General features: G+C 38.6%; 1 protein-coding gene across 5 annotated transcripts in view; it reads left to right on the forward strand.

The window, feature by feature from the left end:
- MTRF1 (mitochondrial translation release factor 1) overlaps positions 1–23,441 on the forward strand; it is a 37,937-nt gene that overhangs the window by 11,908 nt on the left and 2,588 nt on the right. For 4 of the 5 annotated variants that reach the window (XM_044779904.2, XM_014854845.3, XM_044779905.2 and 1 more), the window contains 4 exons: positions 7,929–8,101; positions 13,051–13,168; positions 18,898–19,034; positions 21,628–21,726. In XM_044779904.2, the coding sequence (XP_044635839.1) occupies positions 7,929–8,101; positions 13,051–13,168; positions 18,898–19,034; positions 21,628–21,726 (527 nt within the window). Of the gene's footprint in view, positions 1–7,928; positions 8,102–13,050; positions 13,169–18,897; positions 19,035–20,641; positions 20,783–21,627; positions 21,727–23,441 lie in introns of all 5 variants that reach the window. The other variant, XR_006533914.2, reaches the window with a different exon arrangement.

Genomic DNA, 23,441 nt, shown 5'->3' on the forward strand with positions numbered 1-23,441 from the left:
GAATATACAACTATGTACCTGGGGGCTTTGGGGAGAAAAAGGAAAAAATAAAATCTTTAAAAAAAAAAAACAAAAAAACAATGCCACAAACTAATTTAAAAAAAAAAAAGAATGAAAGGGAGATGAACATAGGAAGGGAGCTTCTGTTCCAGGTGTGTAGAGTAGGCTAAACAGTGGTTGGGAAACTTTTCCTTTAGATATACTGACTCACTGGCAAAATAAAATAAAGATATTTTAAAAAGTAAAAATCCCTTTTTTTTAAAGAAAAATTTTAAATATTTCACTCGTATACCTTTAAAATGAAAGACTAAGAATAAACCTCTATTCATTAAAATTGTAAAATAATTTTTAACAATTGATTTATTATTTATATCAGGAAAAGAAAAAGATGTGGATAGAAAAAGACTAAAATAGAGAAAGGGAAAAAGTATCTACCTTATAAAATATGTATATTAAATGATATCTTTTTCTATGTTTAATTGAAATAGCTGGGAACTCACAGAGAGGAACTCCACAGAGATTCACATAGCACTGAAAACTAAGATTGAAAAGAAACATGCTTTCGTGCAAAAATTCAGACATCAAGTGACTTAAAGTCTTGCAGTTTTGTGACTATAGGTACAGACAGGGACGATACTCAACCATTACATAAATAGTTCAAACTAAATGTTTACAACGTCGTCTTTGTGGAAGCAGTGCGGGGTGATGGCTCTTGATATGGAGTGTAGGTCTGACGTGTTATTCTGTATACCTGCTATCTAATGAACTGATATATTTTCCAAGTTAAAGGGATTCTATGAAATGTGTTAGATTATTTCCTCCCTCCCAACAAATTAATCTCTATAATTATATTTTATTATTCTCTGCTCACCAGTTGAATTCAGGGAGAGGTCACTTAAAGTAATGTGATGATTAATTTTATGTGTCCAGAAGACATACTTTTCACCACAACTGTGAGAAATAAATTTGTGAGAGGAGCCCCAGCATGCTTGCAGAGCTCTGTGATCACTCTTCTCTGTAGGCCAGACCTTACAATGGGAACTCTGGTAACTGAATTGGAAATCTAAAGGGAATGGGAATAATTGGATCTCAGGGTGGCAGGGGCCAAGTGATGGCACTCAACATTCAAGGGCAAGATGGGCATGGTTACCGTAATGGACAGCAGAGTCAAAGCGGCAGTCAGAACAGTCTGACTTGCGTGGACTTAGGATGTGGGCTGGTTGATCATGGTGTCCTTAGAAGTAAAGTAAAATGGGAGCCTGCTACGTTCTTACTTGATCTGTGCAAGCAGGAAAGTTCTAGGTCAAGTGAACAAAAGTGTAACCTCTATCATAAGAACAGAAGTCGTGGTCCCTCAATCAATTCCTGGTCTTGAGCTAGTCTGTAGACCCCAAAACCCCTTGAAGGCCATGTCCCCTTCAGGAACCCGGTACACTCCCCAAAATTTATGCTGTTAATCTTTCTCTTAGTCTTCCCCAAAGGGGCCTCTGGTCTTTTACCAGGGTAACTGTGCCTTGGGGAAAAGGGAATAATTATATCTTTCAGGTACTACTGGACACTGGCCCTGAATTGATACTAACTCTAGGAGACCCAAAACATCTCTGTGGTCTGCCAGTCAGAGTAGGGGCTTATGGAGGTCAGATGATCAATGAAGTTTTAGCTCGGGTTTGTCTCACAGTGGGCCCAGTGGGTCCTTGAACCCATCACGTAGTTATTTCCTCAGGTCTGGATGTGTAATTGGAACAGATATACTCAGCAGCTGGCAGAATCCCCACATTTGGTTCCCTGACCTGTGGAGCAGAGACTATTATGGTAGGAAAGGCTAACTGGAAGCTGCTAGAACTGCCTCTACCTGGGAAAATAGTAAACCAAAAGCAATCCCACATTCCTGGAGAGATTACAGAGATTAGTTCCACCATCAAGGACTTGAAAGATGCAGGGATGCTGATTCCCACCACATTCCCATTCAGCTCACCTACTGGGCCCGTGCAGAAGATAGATGGGTCTTGGAGAATGACAGTGGGTAACTGTAAACTTCACCAGGTGGTGACTCCACTTGCAGCTGCTGTACTAGATGTGGTTTCATTGCTTGAGCAAATTAACACCGCCTGCTTCCTGGAATGCAGTTATTGATCTGACAAATGCTTTTTTCTCCATACCTATCAATAAGGCCCACCAGAAACAGTTTGCTTTCATAGCTTCACTGTTCTACCTGAGTTATATCAGCTCTCCAGCCCTGTATAATAATTTAGTTCAGAGGAATCTTGATGTCTTTCCCTTCCACAAGATGTCATACTGGGCCAGGAGAACTGATGGTGTACATCCAGTTACCACTGATACTTGTTGACAGCTAAGTGTCAGCACCACTAAATGCTCTACAAGTGTTTATCACAGTTACTCCTCACGACCATCCTTGGAGAGTAGGTTGAATTCAGGGCTATGCCATATGCTTACATGAGGCTTGAAGCATTACTCACATAATCTACAGTATGAATGGCTCCCCCTTCAGGTGTGCAGTGCTGTAGCTCAAGTTATATATTATGATCACTTACAAATAAGGAAACCAAAGCATTGACAAGTTAAGTAACTTGCCTGTGGACACACAGCTAGGAAGAGGCAGAGCTTGAATTTGAACTCAGGCAGCCTAAGACTGGTTCTCTTATTCTATACAGTAAAGTTGCAGCCTTCTTCTTTTCAGCTCACATAAATTCAAATATTTATGCTCAACATGAAGTAAAGGGGGTAGGAGGAATAATTTTAAAAGTAGAGAATGAATGTAAGATGGGATGTTTAAATTGTGGTCTCACTCAGTCTCAGTTCCTGGTTATTTTTCATAATATGATCATCTTACTAAACTGTGAGTGGGAAATAAGTGATTTTTTTGTATCATCTGACCCCTAAATGCATGCCAGCTTCTTTTTCTGGTATTCAGGAAAATAGACAGTAGTCTGCTCCGTTGCTGGAGGAAGACTGGCTGTGCTGGACGTTATTAGGAGACAGTATGTCAGTCTCTGATAAGATACCTTCCTAGGGCAGTTTGTAGGGAAATCGAAAACTATGTGTAATTTTTGTCTAACATGTTGACTTTGGAAACCAAGTAGGTTAGATCTGACGATAAGACTGTTTCTTCTCACAGTTAGAAACAGTGAGAAAACAATACAAGATATGAAAGAACCCCATAGATCAGGATTAGAAATGAAGTGATAGACTCAGGAAAGAATTAGAAATAGAAGAAGAATCACTTCAGAAATGAAGAATAAATCAGAAGGAACATATGAGCAGATAAAGGCAACGGATAGTGCCTTAAGAAAACAGTAGTCAAAAAGAGGAAATCTTTTTAGAATCAAAAAGAAATGAAGAGGGGCCAGGCCGGTGGTGCAGCAGTTAAGTTTGCACGTTCTGCTTTGGCAGCCGGGGGTTCACGGGTTTGTATCCTAGGTGTGGACATGGCACTGCTTGTCAAACCATGCTGTGGCAGGCGTCCCACATATGAAGTAGAGTAAGATGGACATGGCTGTTAGCTCAGGGCCAGTCTTCCTCAGCAAAAAAAGAGGAGGATTGGCAGCAGATGTTAGCTCAGGGCTAATCTTCCTCAAAAAAAAGAAAAAGAAATGAAGAAAAGTAAAAAGGAGTCAAAGAAAATGATATGAAGATAGGCCAAGAAGATTGATAACGTGATGAAAAGAATCAGAGAAGATACTGTATGTTATTTATTGCTGTGTAACAAATTACCAAAACTTAGCAGCTTTAAAGCAACAAAGTTTTTTTATCTCACAATTTCTGAAGGTCAGGATTTGGGTGGCAGCTTTCCTGAGAGGTTCTGGTACAGGGTCTCGTGAAATTGAGGTCAAGCTGTTCGCTGGGGCTGTAATCATCCCAACACTTGACTGGGGTTTAAGGGTGTGTTTCAAAGCCCACTTGGTTGTTGGCAGACCTCATTTTCTCATCATATGGGCTTTCTCCATAGGGCTGCTCACAACACGGCAGCCTGTTTCTCCCAGAGTGAGTGATGTGAGAGAGAGAGAGAAAGGGAGAGAGAGAGGAAGTTAACTCTCAATAGGGAAGCCATGGTTCTTTGTAACCTAATTTCAGAAGTTGTACCAAGTCTGCCGTCTGCTATGCATCCTACGGACCAGGAGAGGGAGCTACAAGTGTGTGAACAGCAGGAGGCAGGGCTCATGGGGGCTGTCTTTGAGGCTGCCTACCGCTGGTACTAACATATTTCAACAAAACTATATTTCAACAACATTCTTCAGAAATAGGAAAAAAAAAGATGTGAAGCCACATGTTTAAAGAACATGTATGAAGATCTCCAGCCAGAATGACAATACTAAATCATATTCTAATAAAATTATTGGACTTTAAAAAATAAAAGGAAAAAAATCTATTAGACGTGGAGACAAAAAGAGCCTGTGACTTGTAACGGAAAGAAAATGAGATTTTCATCAGGCTTTTCAATAGTAACACTTTGTGCCAGAAAGAGATGAAGTTCATTCAAGGCAAGAAAATTTGAGTTAAGAATTTTACGATCAGCAGAACTGACTTATAAGTATAGGGGTACAAACTGTTATAAATACACAAGAATTCAGGACATACTCTTCCTACGATCCCTTTCTGAGGAATCTACTAGAAAACAAAACTTCAGACCATTAAAATATGAGGTATCAACATAAGAAGTGGAGGTGAGCATTAAATATGTGGTTATGTAAAGAACTAGGAATAATTGAGAGCTAAGAGAAAGAATACATTAAATAAAGACTGTAAGATCTGACGGTATAGATAGAGTACAACCATTTAAAAAATGGGGGGAGAATGAGACGAACATATGCAAAAAAGTGTTAATGTTTTTAGTAATCATATTGGTGGTAGACCTAGTGTTGTTATTCTGAGACTGCAGTATGTGTCATATGGGATAAAACAGATGAGTAATTATGAGATATTCTAATTCTGGTATCCTCTCTGTCTGAAAATCAAGAGATACAAGAGTAAAAGAGAAGAGGTTGTAATCTTGAATTTACATTTGAAGTATCAACTGTCAAGAACTGTGAATGGTTAAGATTTTACCCTACTTGCAAGCTAAGAAGTTAGCATGCAGCAGTTTCATGGGTTGGAGACAAAAGACAGTAAATTACAGTAGTAGGAATAACCAGAATATCAGCATTTTTGTGCTGGTTCCATGAAGCCCAAGTCCCACAAGGCAACTCGAAGAAGGCCATATGATACCAGCGCACACAGTAGGTTTCATTACAGGAGAATAACCCTGAGTTTAGGGATCTCAATTCTTTTTTTTTTTTTTAAGATTTTTTTTTTTTCCTTTTTCTCCCCAAAGCCCCCCAGTACATAGTTGTATATTCTTCGTTGTGGATCCTTCCAGTTGTGGCATGTGGGACGCTGCCTTAGCGTGGTTTGATGAGCAGTGCCATGTCTGCGCCCAAGATTCGAACCAGCGAAACACTGGGCCGCCTGCAGCGGAGCGCGCGAACTTAACCACTCGGCCACAGGGCCAGCCCCTCAATTCTTTTTTAATGGGCAGTAAGCATGCCTGTCCATTGCTCTAGAAGACGATGCTATCTTCCAAAGCTGGAAACAAATTTGTCTTTTGCTCTGGAGGGAGACATTTCTCCAAAGCTGTTCACTATACAGACACCCTTAAAAAAGATAGTCTGGAACAAAGGGGCGGGAAGTGCCTTATTTGCAAGATGTACAGAAACACAAGAAACCAATGGAGAATTGTGTCTCAGCATCAGTATGAACTCATGAGGTATTTCCTATGTCTGTCTGCTGAAAAGGCCTAGAAACAATGACCAACTCAGCAGTAGTGAACATCCCTAGCACCAAATAGTGAAATATTATTTCTCTCTGAAAGGAAGCAGGGTTTCTTGGAGAAATGGCTGATTCCAGGTCAGAGCAAGAAATGTTCAAGATAATCCTGGAAAATCTTTTTATGCCGTAACAAGAGGCATGTCAGAAAACTCAGAAATTAACTTGAAAAGCCTCCCACTGGCCAAAGATGGGTCAAGTTCAGCTTCAATAATAATAATTACAATTGATTTAAACATGCTAGATGTGTTCACATCCTTGAGTTCATAATGATATTTTTAAAAATAATTGGTCATCTTCAGAGGATTAAAAGGACCCTAATTCATTATATGGCAAACAATATATATTGGTAAAACCGGTAAAGGGACAGAATCAAGCATTTATCCTGCCTTTCCTACATAACTGTATCACTGGGTAATCAAATAGTAGACAAAGGGAAATGTCTCTTTATAAATGTATTTTAACTAATAAGTGAGAAAAATGATAGAATTAGACTATCACTATTTTATAACCCCCATGATACGTTAAGCATCAAAGGCTGTCAAGCCCATAGAAAGAGAGATAACCAGACATTACATGCCTCCTGCAGTCTCGTGAAGGAGCTCAAGCTGGTGTCTGCTCCACTCTCTGGATCCAGCTGCTAAATTGCAGCCAGTACAGAGGGGAGAAGAACAGGTTGAATTGTGCCAAAAGTACATAATCAGCAAAACCAAACTGTGAGAAATTCTGCAGATCAACAGCCCAGGTTCTTCAACATATAATTTGTAGGAAACAAAAGAGATGGATGATGAACCTATAGATTAAGAGATTTAAAAGACATATCAGGGTGGGCCCCATGGCTGAGTGGTTAAGTTCGTGTGCTCTGCTTCCATGGCCCGGGGTTCCGCTGGTTCGGATCCTGGGTGCAGACATGGCACTGCTCATCAGGCCACGCTGGGGCAGCATCCCACACAGTACAACCAGAGTGACCTAAAACTAAAATATACAACTATGTACTGGGGAGATTTGGGGAGAAAAAGCAGAAAAGAAAAAAAGAAGATTGGCAACAGTTGTTAGCTCAGGTGCCAATCTTTAAAAAACAAAAAAGACATATCAAACTTTTTTAAATGGACAAGACTAAGCTGTAATGCTTAGGGAAGCACATTTAGGTAATAAAATTATAATAAGGAAAGAAAAGTCGAGATACTAGTTACTCATTAGAAGGGGTGGGGAAGGTTTGGGGTGACTGACAGAAGTCTTTTTCTTTTCTTTTTTTTTAAAGATTTTATTTTTTCCTTTTTCTCCCCAAAGCCCCCCAGTACATAGTTGTATATTCTAGTTGTGGATCCTTCTAGTTGTGGCATGTAGGATGCTGCCTCAGCATGGTTTGATGAGCAGTGCCCTGTCCGCGCCCAGGATTCGAACCAACGAAACACTGGGCCGCCTGTAGCGGAGTGTGCGAACTTAACCACTCGACCACAGGGCCAGCCCCAGAGTTCTTTTTCTTGATCTTGTGGTCATTAAGCCATACATTTGACTCATGTAGTTTTCTATGTCTGTATATTATTTTATAATAAAAAAAATTTTTTTAATGTTTGATAAGAAGCTAGCCTAGGCATTAAGATTTTTTGTGCTTATCTTCCTGTTCCACAGATAAGAGAGAGCTAAATTTCAATAAATTTTTTTAAAACTTGAGAGGATCTGTAGTTATTTATCATTATCAAATTATTATATTATTGATCATTCTTTTATGTATGGCACCATATTAGCCTAAGATTGCATACAGTAGTTCAATGCAGAAAACCTCCTAGTATTCCTTTTTTTCTAATAGTGTTTTTATAAAATTAAAATTTGTTCTTTATAGATAATTTAGAAACAAAAGAAGTAAAAAAAGTAAAATAAAAAATATGCTGTTATTCTGTTCACCAGAGATAACCATAAATAATATTTTGATGTGTTTCCTTTTATGTATTAATACACTTACATTGGGAAAATCTAGTTTTGTCCCTTCTATGTGATTGCATCTTAGGTTCTGTACTCACATTCGGGCCATAGATTGAGAGCATTTAAGACCCGGATCCCTTTAAGAGTAGAGTTCATTAATGTTTCTGGCTGGTTTTTTTTCCTAGGTGGGCTACATCATGCGGCTGCCCGAATTTCCGGGGACAGTGTCTATAAGCATTTGAAGTATGAAGGTGGGATTCACCGAGTTCAGCGGATCCCTGAGGTGGGCCTGTCGTCAAGGATGCAGCGCATTCACACAGGAACAATGTCAGTTATTGTCCTTCCTCAACCAGATGAGGTAACCTCCCCCAGAGACATTGCAAACGCACTTGTCTGATAAATGGGTGTTGTGCTGAGAAGCCTTAGCTTCCAGGAAAATCTGTGATTTCCAGGGTTGCAGAGTGAACTTCACAGACTCTAGCCGGAAATCCTTACCTCTTCCCCAGGTAGAGCTGCCCCTCTTATCCCTGAGCAAGATGTTTTGTTTTATTTTAAATAGAAATGACTTCTCTTCATAAAACAGAATCCATGACACTTTTAAAATGTGGTTCCCTAAGTTTTATCTTAGGAAACAAAATGAATTCCACAAATAATATTTTGAAGTCAGTGATATAATATCCATATGGGATCTATGTTGTATTAATTCAATACAGCCATATTCCCCATATTTTTCTTTTTCCTAACCTTTTTTAAAAAAAGCTTTAAACAGGCAGAAAGTTGAAAGAATACCACACTGAAAACTTCTGTAACCTTCACCTGGAGGCAACAATTGTTTATATTTTGCCGCATTTGCTAGATTATTATAGATGTGTGTTTATATATTTTTTACTTTTCTATTTTAATTTTTTCCTGAGGAAGATTCACCCTGAGCTAACATCTGTTGCCAATCTTTCTCTTTTTTTTTTTGTAAAGATTTTATTTCTTTTCTTTTTCTCCCCAAAGGCCCCCGGTACATAGTTGCATATTCTTAGTTGTGGGCCCTTCTAGTTGTGGCATGTGGGACGCCGCCCCAGCATGGCTTGATGAGCGGTGCCATGTCCAGGCCCAGGATTCGAACTGACGAAACACTGGGCCACCTGCAGTGGAGCGTGAGAACTTAACCACTCAGCCACAGGTCCAGCCCCCATCTCTCTTTTTTTTTTTTTTTAATGTGAGCCACTGCCATAGCATGGCCACTAACAGATGAGTGCTATGGTTCTGTACCTGGAAACTGAACCTGGGCCACTAAAGCAGAGCATGCCAAACTTGAACCACTAGGCCATTGGGGCTGGCTCTGTATATACATTTTATTTATTTATTTATCTATTTTATTTTATTTTATTTTATTTTATTTATTTATCTTTGAGGAAGATTAGCCCTGAGCTAACTGCTGCCAATCCTCCTCTTTTTGCTGAGGAAGCCTGGCCCTGAGCTAACATCCATGCCCATCTTCCTCCACTTTATATGTGGGACGCCTGCCACAGCATGGCTTGCCAAACGGTGCCATGTCTGCACCCGGGATCCGAACCGGCGAACCCTGGGCCACCAAAGCAGAACATTCGCACTTAACCACTGGGCCACCGGGCCAGCCTGTATATACATTTTTTAAGTGACCTATAAAGGATATAGCAGACACTATGAGACTTTACCCCCAAATCTTCAGCTTACATCTGCTGGGAATAGGACATTCTCCTACATAAACTCCATACAATGGTCTATGAAGATCAATCATAACTCTGTAATATTATTGTTTAGGAAACCCTCCTGTGTGTTCTGTCAACTCACAGAATACTTCTATACTCCATGTGTGGAGTTTTTTTCCCCCATCAAACAATTCTTCAGTTCTCTATGGACACCAAGTAGGTGTCCTACAATTCAACTAAGTTCTGACACTGTCTACCTGGAGATAGCCTTAGATCTCACAGGCTAAGGGCTCAGTCCCAGAAGACTGCCTTCCCTCCCACTTCAGAGACCCATCGCAAGTCCAGCTTATCACCTGTGCTTCTGACCATTTGGCTGTAAATCAAGAGGTTCCCACGATCCCCCCTGCAGGTTTGATAATTTACTGAAGTGGCTCACAGAACTCAGGAAAACATTTTACTTACTAGATTAATGGTTTATTATAAAGGATACACCTCAGGAATAACCAGATGGAAGAGTTGCATAGGACAAATATGTGGGAAGAGGTGCAGACTTCCGTACCCTCTCCAGGCTTGTCATCCTTCCAGCACTGCCACATGTTCACCAGCCTTGGAAGCTCTCTGAACCTTGTACTTTTAGGATTTTTATGGAGGCTTTCACACATAGCCACGATTGATTAAATCATTGGGTGTTGGGGATTAATTCAGCCTTGAGCCCTGCTCTCCTCCCTGGGGGTTTGGGGGTGGGGGCTGGAGCTGAAAGTTGTAACCCTCTGATCCCATGGTTGGTTTCCCTGGCAGTTAGCCCCCATCCTTTGGGTTATCTGGGGCTTTCCAAAAGTCACTTCATTAACATAAACTCAAGTGCAGTGGAAAGGGACCTGTTATGAATAACAGAAGACACCTTTTCTCTCTTATCACTCAGGAAATCCTGAGGGTTTTAGGAGCTCTGTACCAAAGCTCTGTACCAAAGCTTCATTTGGATGAAGACCAAATTTATGTTTCTTATTATAAATGACGATATCACAATTATCCAATATCTAGTCCATTTTATAGTTCCCCACTTATCCCCAAAATATTTTTATATCTTTTGTTTAACCAAAACCCCATCAAGTTTCACACATTGCAATTAGTTGTTAGATCTCTTTAAGTCTAGAACAGTTTCCCAACCTTTTTCTTTTTTTTATTTTTTTAAAGATTGGCACCTGAGCTAACAACTGTTGCCGACCTTTTTTTTTCCTGCTTTTTTTCCCCCCAGTCCCTCCAGTATATAGTTGTATGTTTTAGTTGTGGCGTGTGGGACGCTGCCTCAGTGTGGCCTGACGAGTGGTGCCATGTCCGTGCCCAGGATCCGAACCAGCAAAACCCTGGGCCGCCGAAGTGGAGTACATGAACTTAACCATTTGGCAACAGGGCTGGCTCCCCAACTTTTTTTTTTAATGACATTGACTTTTTGAAGAGTCTAGGCCCTTTGTCTTGTAGACTGTCCCACATTCTGGATCCATCTGGTTGTTTCTTCATGGTACTCTTTAACTTGTTCCTTTATCCCCTATATTATATTGAAAGTTGTATGTAAATGTTCCGTTCCATTCAGTTTACACGTTTTGAGCAGGAATACTTTATAGGGGTAGTTATATTCATGTTGCATCTTACCAGAAGGCACATAATATCCGATTGTCCCACTTCTAGTGAGGATTAGTTTGAGCATTTAGTTAAGATGGTGACCACAAAAATATGTGTATTTTGAAAGTAGCTTTTTCCCTTTGCAATTACTAAGTAATCTCTAGGGTACATATATCCTCTTCCCAACACTTTTCTTCCACAGTTTTAACATCCATCCATTATCTTTGCCCAAATCAGTTACTTAGTTTCAGGTTGCAAGATGGTGATTTTCTAATTCTGTCATTCCTTGTACGTGTATTAACTGGCATTCTTTTCTGTAGAATACTTTCCTCTCCACTACCTTCTCTCCTCCTTGCTTTTTGCTTTCTTTCTCTTTTATTTTACCTCATTATAAACTCATATATTGAGTTTCATATATTGACCTTATTATAGACATATGGATTTATTTTTTAAATTCAGTGAGTTATAAGCACTATTGTTTTTGATGTTCAAATTGTCTCGGATTTGGCCAGTAGTAGCCTTTTTGGGGTAACCTATTTTGAAATTGACCCCGAGTCTTTGAGTGTGTCCTTGCTTTCTAGTATAATTAGATATCCCATAATAAATGATAAATATGGGGAAAAATTTTAAATGTCCCCTCAAAAACAGGCTATTTTATCACTATTTGTTTATATATATATATGTTTGTGTGTGTGTATAGAGAGAGAGAGAGAAGAAAATGTCCTAAAGCTGCCATAACAAATTACCACAAACTTTAAATTTATTCTCACAGTTCTAGAGACCAGGAGTCCAAAATCAAAGTATTGGTAGGGCCATGGTCCCTCCAAAGGCTCTGGGGGAGAATCTTCCCTTGCCTCTTCCAGCTTCTGGTGTCTCCAGGTGTTCCTTGGCTTAAAGCTGTACAATTCCAATCTCTGCCTACGAATTCACAGGGTCTTCTCCTCTTCTTTCTCCTCTAGGTATCTCTTATAAGGACACTTGTCATTGGATTTAGGGCCTATCCGAATAATCCAGGATGATCTCTTCTTAACTCAGTTACATCTGCAAAAACCCTTTTTCCAAATAAGGTTCCAGTGGTTAGAGCAAGAACATGTCTTTTTGGGTGTCTCTGCTCAGTCCACTAATAAAGGCATGCACACACATGCACGTGCACGCAATGAATTATCATTATTCGCAGTAGTTAGGTTCTATGAAGTCATAGCAAACAGTGATTTAGTGAATACTGAACTATTTCTCCTAGGAGGGAAAAAATTATGTATATATAACCATATAGATTATAATCTTAAATCCTAAAAACAACTCACCCTAGTAGATTCTGTTTTATTTTACAAAAGAGAAAATGGAATTGAGAAGTGTTAAGTGACTTGCCTGAGGCTGCCTTCCTAACAGGTGCCAGAGTTGGGATTCAGACCCCATCCAGCTGGCCCCCGAGCTGGGACTTCTTGCACTATGCTGCTCTGCACCCTCCTGTCTTCATCGTCTGCTCATCTTTGTAGGAGCTGAAACAAGAAAGCAGACTGTCACTTTGTTTGACCTTGGCTGGAAACATGCCCCAATTGGAATTTTTTGCTGCTTTGTGCGTGTCTGCAAATGACTGTGAAAGTACTGCAATAATTGATTTGAGGGAACAAATAAATTTTAGTAAGCAGGTGAATTTGCAAATACAGGATCAGGGAATAATGAGTATATATACTTACATACATATATATATTTTGTTTATTTTGCATCTAACGTAGCTTTGTGGGATGATGGATGATGAAACTTTGAAAGATCTCATAACTCAGTCATCTCATAGCATCATGAGTCAGTGTTAAAAAATAGCGTCCATTGGAATAGGGAGTTTATGGTCCTTTCTTTGGTATAAGATATTTCACCTCTTAGTCTAATGGCTATGACTTATCTTAATACAAAACAGTACAGTTTATTTGAAAAATCTTGGAATAAATTTAGTATTCGAAGTATTTGTTGAGTGTAGAATTTACTTATGTTATACGTTTTGTTCTAGGTAGATGTGAAAGTGGACCCCAAGGATTTGCGAATAGATACATTTCGAGCCAAAGGAGCAGGAGGGCAGCATGTTAATACAACTGATAGTGCTGTCAGACTTGTGCATGTCCCCACAGGTAAGCAAGTCCCTTTGCTTTTATACTTTTAACTTTTTTTCACATCTTATAAAACTGTTCAGCGTTTAGAAGGAAATAGTCCTATGTTAGTGTCTGGTTCCTTGCACAAACCCTTTAAAGGTGACACTGGGGTTGTGAGTCTGAGGTCCCCTGTGTGTTTATATTCTCCATCTGTTTGGAAAAGGTACTTCTCTCAAAGGATGCAGACCTGTTCAGAGAAGCTGTCCAGGTGTACTGGACAAGAGTGTGCAACCAGACGTGCTCCACCCTAAAAACAAATGAAATACAAAAGTAATATTGGACATGCCACTGCCAGGGATCTTTTGTCACCTTGTAGATTGACTGCCAGCTCCATTGCATTCCTGCTGTTATTTTGAATGTTGGTAATTTTGGTACACTGTGAGAGTTTTGCAGTCCTCAATGCAATAAGTATTTCTGTCATTTTTCAGATTTTTAAACTTTTTTTAATTTCTTTTCTTTTTAAATTAATTTTTACATTACATGGATATGATTTTAAAAGTCCAGTGATAACGTCCTATAGCAAAAAACAGCAGCTCGCTAGACCTCTTCCTCCTCCCTATCCCTCCTTCCTCAACCCTAAATTCCAGTTACCCAGAGGCAGCTCCTTTAAACTCTTAGTTATTCTTTTTCTGGTAATTACTGCAGTATTTCTAAATAACAGGCAGATAGTACTGTTCCAATCAATTAATTATAAGATTATATATTGACTTTTTAACGTAGTAGATGAAGATTTTGGCTCTCTTATAAGATCCTCTTCCTAATGTATTTATGTTTGGGCAAAATTAATCTTCACTGTTTTTACATAATGAGCAGGTAAATAGTGTTCACTGTTGAGTCAAGTAGTATACTATGATTTCATTTCCTAAAGTTAGTAATTACCTCATTTTTTTATTTGCTTAGTTTTCTTTGATTCTAAGTCTTCCTACATCTTCCAAAAGCTCTATAAAATGAAATTAACTCAATTTTCTACAGGGCTGAGGCTTTGTGGCGACACCTCTGACAGAACACTCCATTATTATGGATGGGTTGCTCTCTAGGGCTGCCGCACAGAGGTGGTCCTGGTCACCAACAGTCAGGGAGTTCCCTTCATCTCTATTCTGTGTTTGAGCCTTCTGTTTCTTAGATCCCATATCATCTGTCTTAGTTTACTCCCTCATTTTAGCAAAGCTCACCTTTAAGTGGCTTCCTGAGAGAAGGTGCGTGAGACATAAATATTTTGAGACTTTGTATGTCTGAAAATAGCTTTATTCTAGCTTCATACTTCACTGATCGAGAACACTTGTTGAAAATCATTTCCACGTGTAACGTTTAAAGCTTTTGTCCTCCATTGTATTTGTTTCTTTCAATTTGGAGACTCATGCTCTTCACTTCTGAAATATTTTCTTCAAGAATTTCTTACCATTTTCCTTTTTCTTCCTGGAATTTCTCTTAGTCAGATGTTAGACCTTTTGGATTCATTGTATAATTTTCTTCTTTTTTCTCTTACATGGTCTTTCACTTTATGTTTTAGTTCTTTTTCCAACTCTTTCACTGAATTTTTAAAATGTGTTCTTTTTAACAAAATTTTTCAAGAGCCCTTTCTTATTTTCACTGTGTCCCTTTTTCTTAGCATCCTTTTGTTTTGTTGATGCATATTTCTTCTTTCATTGCTCAAGGATATTCATTTTAGTTTCCCTGAGGTTTTCTTTTGCTTTTTGCAACATCTCTGTTTTCTCTGAGTTTATTTCTTCTGTTTGTTTCGGTCTTGCTTCCATGTTGGAAATGTCTAGGAATCCTTGGCTGTGTGTATATATTTGAGAGTGAGATTCTAAAAGCTCTGAGTGCATGGGTGCCAGTTATCCACTGGTAAGTTTCAACTGTAGGGCAGTTAGATAAGTAATCAGCTTTTTTATTAGGGACCCCCAAATGTCAGTGTTTGCAGATGCTTTCTCTTGGGGAGTTTGTTTCCCCTGAGAAGGATCCTCCAGCCTACATCTGAGAGTGAGGTCAAGGTCTCACCATTCAGTAAGCAAACTTTTGCTTAGTCCTCTTGTTTTCAGGCCCCTACCTCACACTTGCCCTCCTTTGAACCTAGTCTCAAGTCGGGGACTTTCCTTATTTAGTTCTCTAAAGACTATACCTCCTGCCTCCTACAGATTGAGGGAGGGGACTCGAAGATCTGCTTGTTATATAGATTGTCTGTTTTTAGCCCCCGAATCATCAGCCTCGACTTATGAAGTAGCCAGCGCCTCAATTCCTGAGCCTTTGTGGTGCTCAGCAGGGCAGATGGATGGCATCTCCCACTACAGGGAGCTGGTCTCACCTTCCTGCTCTGCTAAGTCGTCTGCTATTCTTTCGTTCACTTTCTGTCTTTATATATTGTGTTTGGGGACTACATACATCACCTCATGTTATTTCAGATGGAGTTTTTGTTCTTGTTTTAGTGTGATTTTTAAAAGAAAGAGGAGGCCATCTTGAAATCAGGTATCAATTTTAAATTCATTTCCAGCCAATTATTATTTCTTGTACTGTTTATAATAGCAAAAGTTAGAACAACCTAAATATCCAACAATAGGATAATTTTATAATTTGTCTTAAGTTTTCTTTGTGGATTTTTATTCCATAAGAAACTGTAAAAACTTAGAACATATACATGAGCAAAAGAGCAGAAAACATCTTTAACAATACCTAGTAATCATTGTTGGTATATATCTTTGGTGCATATCCTTTCAAATTCTTTTCTATGCATATATAAATATATCCTTTTTCACCAAAAATGAGGTTATAATTTTTGTAGCTTACCATAATTTACTTAAGAAATCCACAAATTGTGGGATACTTGTTGTGTTTTATCTAAACACTGTATTCTATATTATAAGCAGAGCAGAACAGTAATTAGCTTAAGAAGAATTAAAAATTAAATTGAAAAAAAGTAAGGTAAAAGATGACCAAAATTCTGACAAAATGAAGCAAAATACTTTAAAACATAATGAAGGAATGTAAAACCACCCTGTGCCGCCATAAATTACTGATTTTACAAAAAGTGACTGATGTTTGTATTGCCAAACTTACCTTGGGCCGATTTATTTTTTACCCGCTTAGATCTGGTTCTTTGATTTAAAGAGGCCTGAAACTTGACCCTCAAACAGTCCTCTTAGGCGAGGCGTGCCGAGGCCTGCTGACTCTTAGGAATCCACGTAGTTATGAGCAAGTGGTTTCTTGAGTCTACTTCTTACTTTGAGGTTTACCCTGATTTCAGCCTCTACAGCACTGCAGACTCAGCCTTTCTTCTATTTCTTCATCCCAAAACCCTTAACGTGGGAACTATGTCCCTGCTTCAACTGAAAGTGAGAGCTGTAGGTCACTCTTCCATTTTCTCCTTGCACATGGACTCTGATGAATCACTTTTTTTCTAACCTACTGCTTCTGTGTAACTCCATTTTCTACCATTGGAAGAGTAGTACCGTAGGGGTATGGTTAGATGTTTATACAGGGAAAAATTACTTTTTTTTGGTAAAATTTTTCAAAACAAGAATGAAGACAAATTAGTATTTTGTGCTTTAAAGGTAGCTTTTTAGTTTGTTACCCATTGGTGAGTGAATGTGGACCTCTGTAATTCTTACACTGCCTTTCTTGATCATTATAGATTATGGATAACACTTAATTGTTCCACATCAGATTTAATCTTTTACATCAGTTTGCACTTTTAAGGTTAAAGGATTTTTATTTAGCCTTTGATTATGTATAACTTATTTGATCTAACCTTAACCTAAGAATGCGTCAATTGAAAGACACATCACTATTTTATTACTGTGAAGGAATAAAAAATCACTGCCAATTAAGTGATGATATTCCAATGATGGTAAGATGTATCCCAATTTCAGAGATGTTAAAAATTTTTTTAAATGAGCTTTTTAGAATAAAAATATGATATTTTTGTTCTCATTTATAACTACAAATATTTTAAATAATATATTTAGTTATTCCGCAAATGTATATTAAATACCCACTTGGTACTATTGCTACGTAGAATTTTGGAATCTCCTGTAGAGTACTGAAATAACACTGAGAAAACTTTTTTTCCAAAGCCCTTTTATAGTTTTTTTAACAACCCCAGCACCTTGTTTCAACAGCTCTTCTATTATTCAACATACCCTTTTTCCTCCCTATCCTCTGTGTCTAAGGGAATACTTATGATTAAATACTCCCCTATAGAAAGTGTGTTAAAATATATAATTGGGGGCCAGCCCATGGCCGAGTGGTTAAGTTCTCGAAGTCTGCTTCCACAGCTCGGGGTTTCACTGGTTCGGATCCTGGGCGTGGACATGGTGCTGCTCATCAGGCCACGCTGAGGCAGTGTCCCACGTAGCACAACCAGAAGGACCTACAACTAAAATATACAACTATGTACTGGGGGTTTTGGGGAGAAGAAGGAAAAAGAAAAAGAAAAAATATATGTATATATAATATCAAGCGATTCCCTTAGGAATTACTGAACTGGTAAGAATTTTAAGCTAAAATTTCTGACTTGAGCCACTGGAGAGGAATAGTGCAGGTGTCTAGGCAAAATTCAGCATGGGTCAGCTGACAAGAAGAGGAATTTGAAACAAAGCTTATGACTGTCTGGCCATCTGGAAATGGAAATTTTCATATTCTTTTGGTTGGTGAAAAAAAGGATACCAGATTCAAGAGAGCTCCAGGCAAATGCCTGGAAGATGTGAGCAAGTTGGTGCCCCAGCTCAAACATGTGGCTGCAGCAAAACAGTCAAGAAATAAGTCTAAACTAATAGAGGTGAAACCTAGGTGCCCTACGAAAAGTATTAGCAGGTGTGGATTGTAGCTTATTCAGACAGGGAGGAAACATAATTTGGAGTAGAATTTGATAGAAATTTTTTAAATCTCCAGCAAAATAGTTACCACCATATTACTGCAGCTGCCCTAAGCTAATAGGGTTTTTGGGTTTTGTGATTCAGAAAGAAAAGTACCTTTCGCCGCTAATGTACCTGGAAGCAGAGCTGGACTCAGACCTTCAGAGTGGGAGCTGCAAAGTTAAGAACACATCTGACATCAAGGGTCAGCATTTCAGGGCTAGATTTGGGCGAGTAACTGGGCTGCACAGTGGGCCAAACCCACTCAGATCCCGAAGTTGGCTAACCAAAACGTATGTGGTTGGACGTGTTGATTAGCTGGATTTAGAACCAAGACAACTGAGAAACATTCAGTGTTAAACTCTTCCTTCTAAAGAGTTTGGGTTGTTTCTTTTCATTGGTTTCTATATGTAAAGTCATTTTTAAAACATCAGCTCCATGTGTATCTGTGACTTCAAGGGGAAGGGCTGAGTTCTCCTTGAGTAAAACAGAGAGTGGAGCAGGACTGCACAGTGGGTGGCAGTAGTTTGCTTTTGTTGAGCTGTGAAAGTATCTGGAGGGGCTGGGATGGAGAAGAGAGCTCTGGGAATCAAACGATGTAACCATCTGCATGCAGATATTGCTGCCTTCAGTCTTCTCTTCTGAAACTTCTTATTTAGATATAAGAATGTAAATAGCCATCTACCGCTATTACCATCATAACCAAATATAGTTTCTGAAGTGTGCTAAATCTAAACTGCTTTTAATCCTTTATGATCTTTTCCTGATTGTTTCCTCAGTTAATCAGAAAATGTTCCTCAGTTCTATCTTATTTTGGCTCGTGGAGGCTACAGTTTACCTCTGATCCCTGTTGCTTTTCAGGGCTTGTAGTAGAATGCCAACAAGAACGATCACAGATAAAAAATAAAGAAATAGCTTTGCGTGTGTTGAGAGCTAGACTCTACCAGCAGATTATTGAGAAAGACAAGCGTCAACAACAAAGTGCTAGAAAACTGCAGGTAAGATTTATTTGATGTAATCATTTAACACCTCTGTACAAAAAGTCATCATTTTATGTAGAAAATGTAGTATTAATTCTTGATTAAATGGAAATTCTTAGAGCATAGGCAAACATGTTCATTTGTAAATAAGTAATAGTTTAAATGCATATAGACTAACAGATTATGGCTAAACTTGAACATGCCAATTGGCAAATGAGTAAATGAGATATGAGTAAAATAAAAATTATTTCCCTCCAGTGTTTATATCAGAAGTGTCTTGAGAGGAAATTGGTTTAAAAGATAAAATAATCCTCTGGAAATTAAGAGATTTTTAAGATTTTTAAATTTAAAAACCTCTGCTTTTATTGTAACTTTATGTGGGATCAAAAATAAATGGCACTGCAGAAAACTGGTAACAGTGATTGCTACTGATGCAGTGTTGGGACAAGGGATAGAAGAGAGATTTATTTTTCACTGTATATCCTTTTGTACTATATACATGGATAGTATTATTTATTCAAATATATAAGTAGATAAGTTCTAAGCAAAATGAATGCATTATTGTTTTAAGTAAACAAAGTGTTGTATGATTTTAAATTCTAAAAAAAGTAGAATTTGTCTTTGAGGTAGGTTAGAAGAGAAAGGGGAACCCAGAAATAACTGTGCTTTTGTGTTATCTGCAGATAGGTGTGCTACAGTAAATTTGGAAGATTTTGTGGCCTTTTAGAATAATGAATTTTACAAAACTAAACATTAATTATTCTTTTTGCCTAGACATCGTAGTCTTTTCACACTTTCGCCCTTCTAGTTTCCCTTACCCACATTCTAACCTGCAAGTAGTAAAAGTGACAGGATAAGTAATACATTAGTCCTCTATTTATCGTGATCTCAGATCGAGCCACAGCATCTGTATATACATTTGCAGATAGGAACCCTCATTTACAAACCATTACTTCATTACAAGTAAGTGATAACATAAACATTATCAACTCTGCCACATTTGATTTAATAAAAGACATTGGGATTCATTTGCCATTTGACATTTTGGCTCCAGATGTTTCACACAGTAATTTTTAAAATAAGTATTCAAGATTGGCCTTATGCAAATTGCATATGTCTGTCTTCTTCAGTAGTCTGGTTTAAAGGGCCAGAAAAGACCTCCCTGCCTCCCAATTAACTTGTCCATCTGTAGGAAATTTTTTTGTAGATATTTCTGATGCTCTGAAGTTTTTCTTCAGCTGTTATATATAATAGCATTTATATGGAAGGCATTATGCCGGGTTCTCAACCCTGGCTGCACTTGTCACCTGAAGAGTTTTGTAGATGCCTAGGCCCCACCCCCAGAGATTCTGATGTAATGGATCTGGGTGGGGTCCTGGGCATTAATATGGTGCTTTGGGCTAGTAGTTTCCAAACCTGGCTGGTTGCAGAATGGATGGCCTGGGGAATGTTCTAAAGATACATAATCCTTGATTCAGTGTATCTGAGGTTGGGCTTTGGAATCTTTAATTTTAAAAAATTCTCCTGATGATCAGCCATCTTTAGGAGTTTAGTTTCATATCATTTGTTTTAGGGGGTTAAGAAAATAAGTTATGGAAATGTCTTTTTATCTTAAAACTTGAAAGCGAGAGAGGATGTTGTGTGCCTCGTGTGCTGGGGAGGTAGGGAGAGGAGCAGACTGAGAAGAGTACAAGCAACATAGCATAAGGCGGACTGTGGGGCGCTGTGGAGCAGATTCCAAGTGCACCGGGCTTCAAAGGAGGAAGGTAACACATTTCAATTGATGGGACCAGGAACGGCAGAGATGGTGGGAGAGTGTTAGGGAATAGTACCCCTTGAGATGATGTTTTAGCAGAGTTAACACAGACACACATAATAATGACATAATATAAAAGTGGCATCATAGAAATTCAGTCTTCAGAAATAATGTAGGAAAATTGGCCACATTACGAAGTGCCTTGAATCTGAGTGGAGTTGTGTCTGTTTAGTGGACAAGAAGGAACCAAAGAAGAAAATTAATCAGAAAACTGTGTTTTAGGACAACTAAGCAGGGCAACCCAATGTAAGCAAGGAAATGTAAGATTAATCAGGAGATTTTTACAGGAATGCAGGTGAAAGTAGCAAGCCCGTGAATGATAGCTGGTAGCAATGGAAAGGGCAGGATATAATGAGACCCTTGAAACCGTTGGGAGTGGGCAGTCAGAGAATGGGAGGTGCCCCCAGCGTCTACGTCATAAGCCTGGCAGGTAGAAAGCTCCCATGAAAAGTTTGTTAAATTGCAGGATGTCTGAGTTTCCTACTTGGATCGAAGGGAATGGTAGTGTCATTTATAGAAACCAGGAGGAAGAACTGATGGGGTGGAAAGATAATTTGGTTTTAAGTATTTGGGGTTTGAAGAGCCAAAGAAACATTAATTCTTGTTCCATAACTAAGCTTTACAAACCTGTAGTCTCAAACATTTTCTGCCCATTATTGTTCCTTGTCACTTTGTATATGACTTTTAAAAAAGATTTAAACTGTTGAAATAGAAAAGTCACTTGCAAGTACCTTTTCCATTGCAATAAAGGTAATTATAAAGTTAAAATATGAATTGCTTTTTGTTACGGCACAGGTAGGAACAAGAGCCCAGTCAGAGAGAATTCGGACGTATAATTTCACCCAGGATAGAGTCACTGACCACAGGATAGCATATGAAGTTCGCGATATTAAGGTAATATTACTGAGTATGCTTTATGTACTTTTGACTTTTGAAGAAGCTGTAGTCAAATTCTGAACAGTTATGTCTAAAATATTGCCAAGTAATTTAAAATCATTAAGCCAGTTTATGTTAGTTGATGCTCTAAAATTTGCAAACATTTGTATTAGTTCGCTGGTAAGAAATATAGTCTTTGTGCCAGTTTGAAACAGTTATCTTTTAAATTTGAAATTCTTTGTTATGCAATCACAACGTATTAACAGATACTCGGTATGCATATATACACGTATATCAGTTTTCTATTGCTGTGTGACAAATTACAACAAATATAGTGGCTTAAAATAATAATAATCTCATGGGTAGTGTAGCTCAGAAGAATGTAACTCAGAAGTCCGAGTATGAAAGAGCTGAATTCTCTGCTGTCTGCTCCTAAAGACCGCCTGCGATTGCTTGCTATGTGGCCCCTTCCATGTGCCTCCTCCCACTCTGAATCTCTTGCAGGAATGGCTCAGGCCTTTTAAGGACTCATCTGTTTAAGCCAGGGCCACCTCGATACTATTGCTTTTGATTAACTCAGTGTCAACTGATTAGTCACCTATCACTGGAGTGACAGTCCATCATATTTGCAGCTTCTGCCTGCACTTGAGGGAGGGAATTACACAAGGTGTGCACAGCACGGGGCATCTTGAACTCTGCCTCCCACAATGTGTATTCATGAGATTCAGGGGTTACGCTTAATACTGTTTTGGAAAAGACCCTGTCAAGATGGTTTGAACATTAACCTAACTAAAACTCATCTAGCCGAGACCACTGACATTAATACATTAATGATGAAGCACAGAAAAATTTTGCTTTTGCTTCCACTGAAGCGGAAAATGAACTCGTTCCCATAAAGGACTATGTGGAAAAGGCAGGTGACAGAAGGTTTTGATTTTTTTCTTTGGTGCCATGTGATACCTAGGCCTCCTTTACTTGATTCTGTCCCATCCTATACTCAGAATTACAGTCCTAATTTTGCAAGGGAAATGTCTGTGATTTTAATATATTTAGAAATTTCTGTGTATCTTGTGCCACCACTTCCTGTGTCTTCTCAGCAATTTAAGGCTGTCTTGCAGAGGAACATAATAGTTGTGTCAAAAAGAAGAAAATACTTGCTAACTTCCCTTTCCTCAGGAAACATACAGAAATAGCCAAGCGTGTTTGGCAATATTGTTTTAATTGCACCATATTCTTTCAGTTGTTTTTCTGGTAATGGTGATGGTTTCCCTGAGACAGCCACATTCTTATGACCAGTAATGTTTTTTAGATGGCCACATAGGTGCTCAGTATAGTATTCAGTCATGAAACAGAGGCAGGTTAACTAGCTTTAATAGTTATAAAATATCTTACTTTGGCTAAATACTGACATGTTATTACTAAACTAGCATGCCAGACTCAGAAATAATAAGGAAAATGATATTGACATGCTCTAATAATCACTAACAGCTTATTGGAAAGAAAGAAAACATTCCATATTAGTGAAAGGAAAGAATTTGAAAATGGCGTGGAAAAAAATGTTGTAGTAAAACATTAAAATCTGAAGGACAGGAAGGAGCTGAAATATGTGAAGTCTACAAGAGGTCAGAAGTCACATTTCCAGCCAAGCTGGTATAAGGAAAGGAGCAAAAAGGAGAACAGGATGGAAAGAATCCTGATGATATGAATCCTCACGTTCGTTTATTCCTAAGGCC

Source organism: Equus asinus, chromosome 11 (genome assembly GCF_041296235.1).
Source record: "Equus asinus isolate D_3611 breed Donkey chromosome 11, EquAss-T2T_v2, whole genome shotgun sequence".
In the NCBI taxonomy this organism is placed as follows: Eukaryota; Metazoa; Chordata; class Mammalia; order Perissodactyla; family Equidae; genus Equus; species Equus asinus.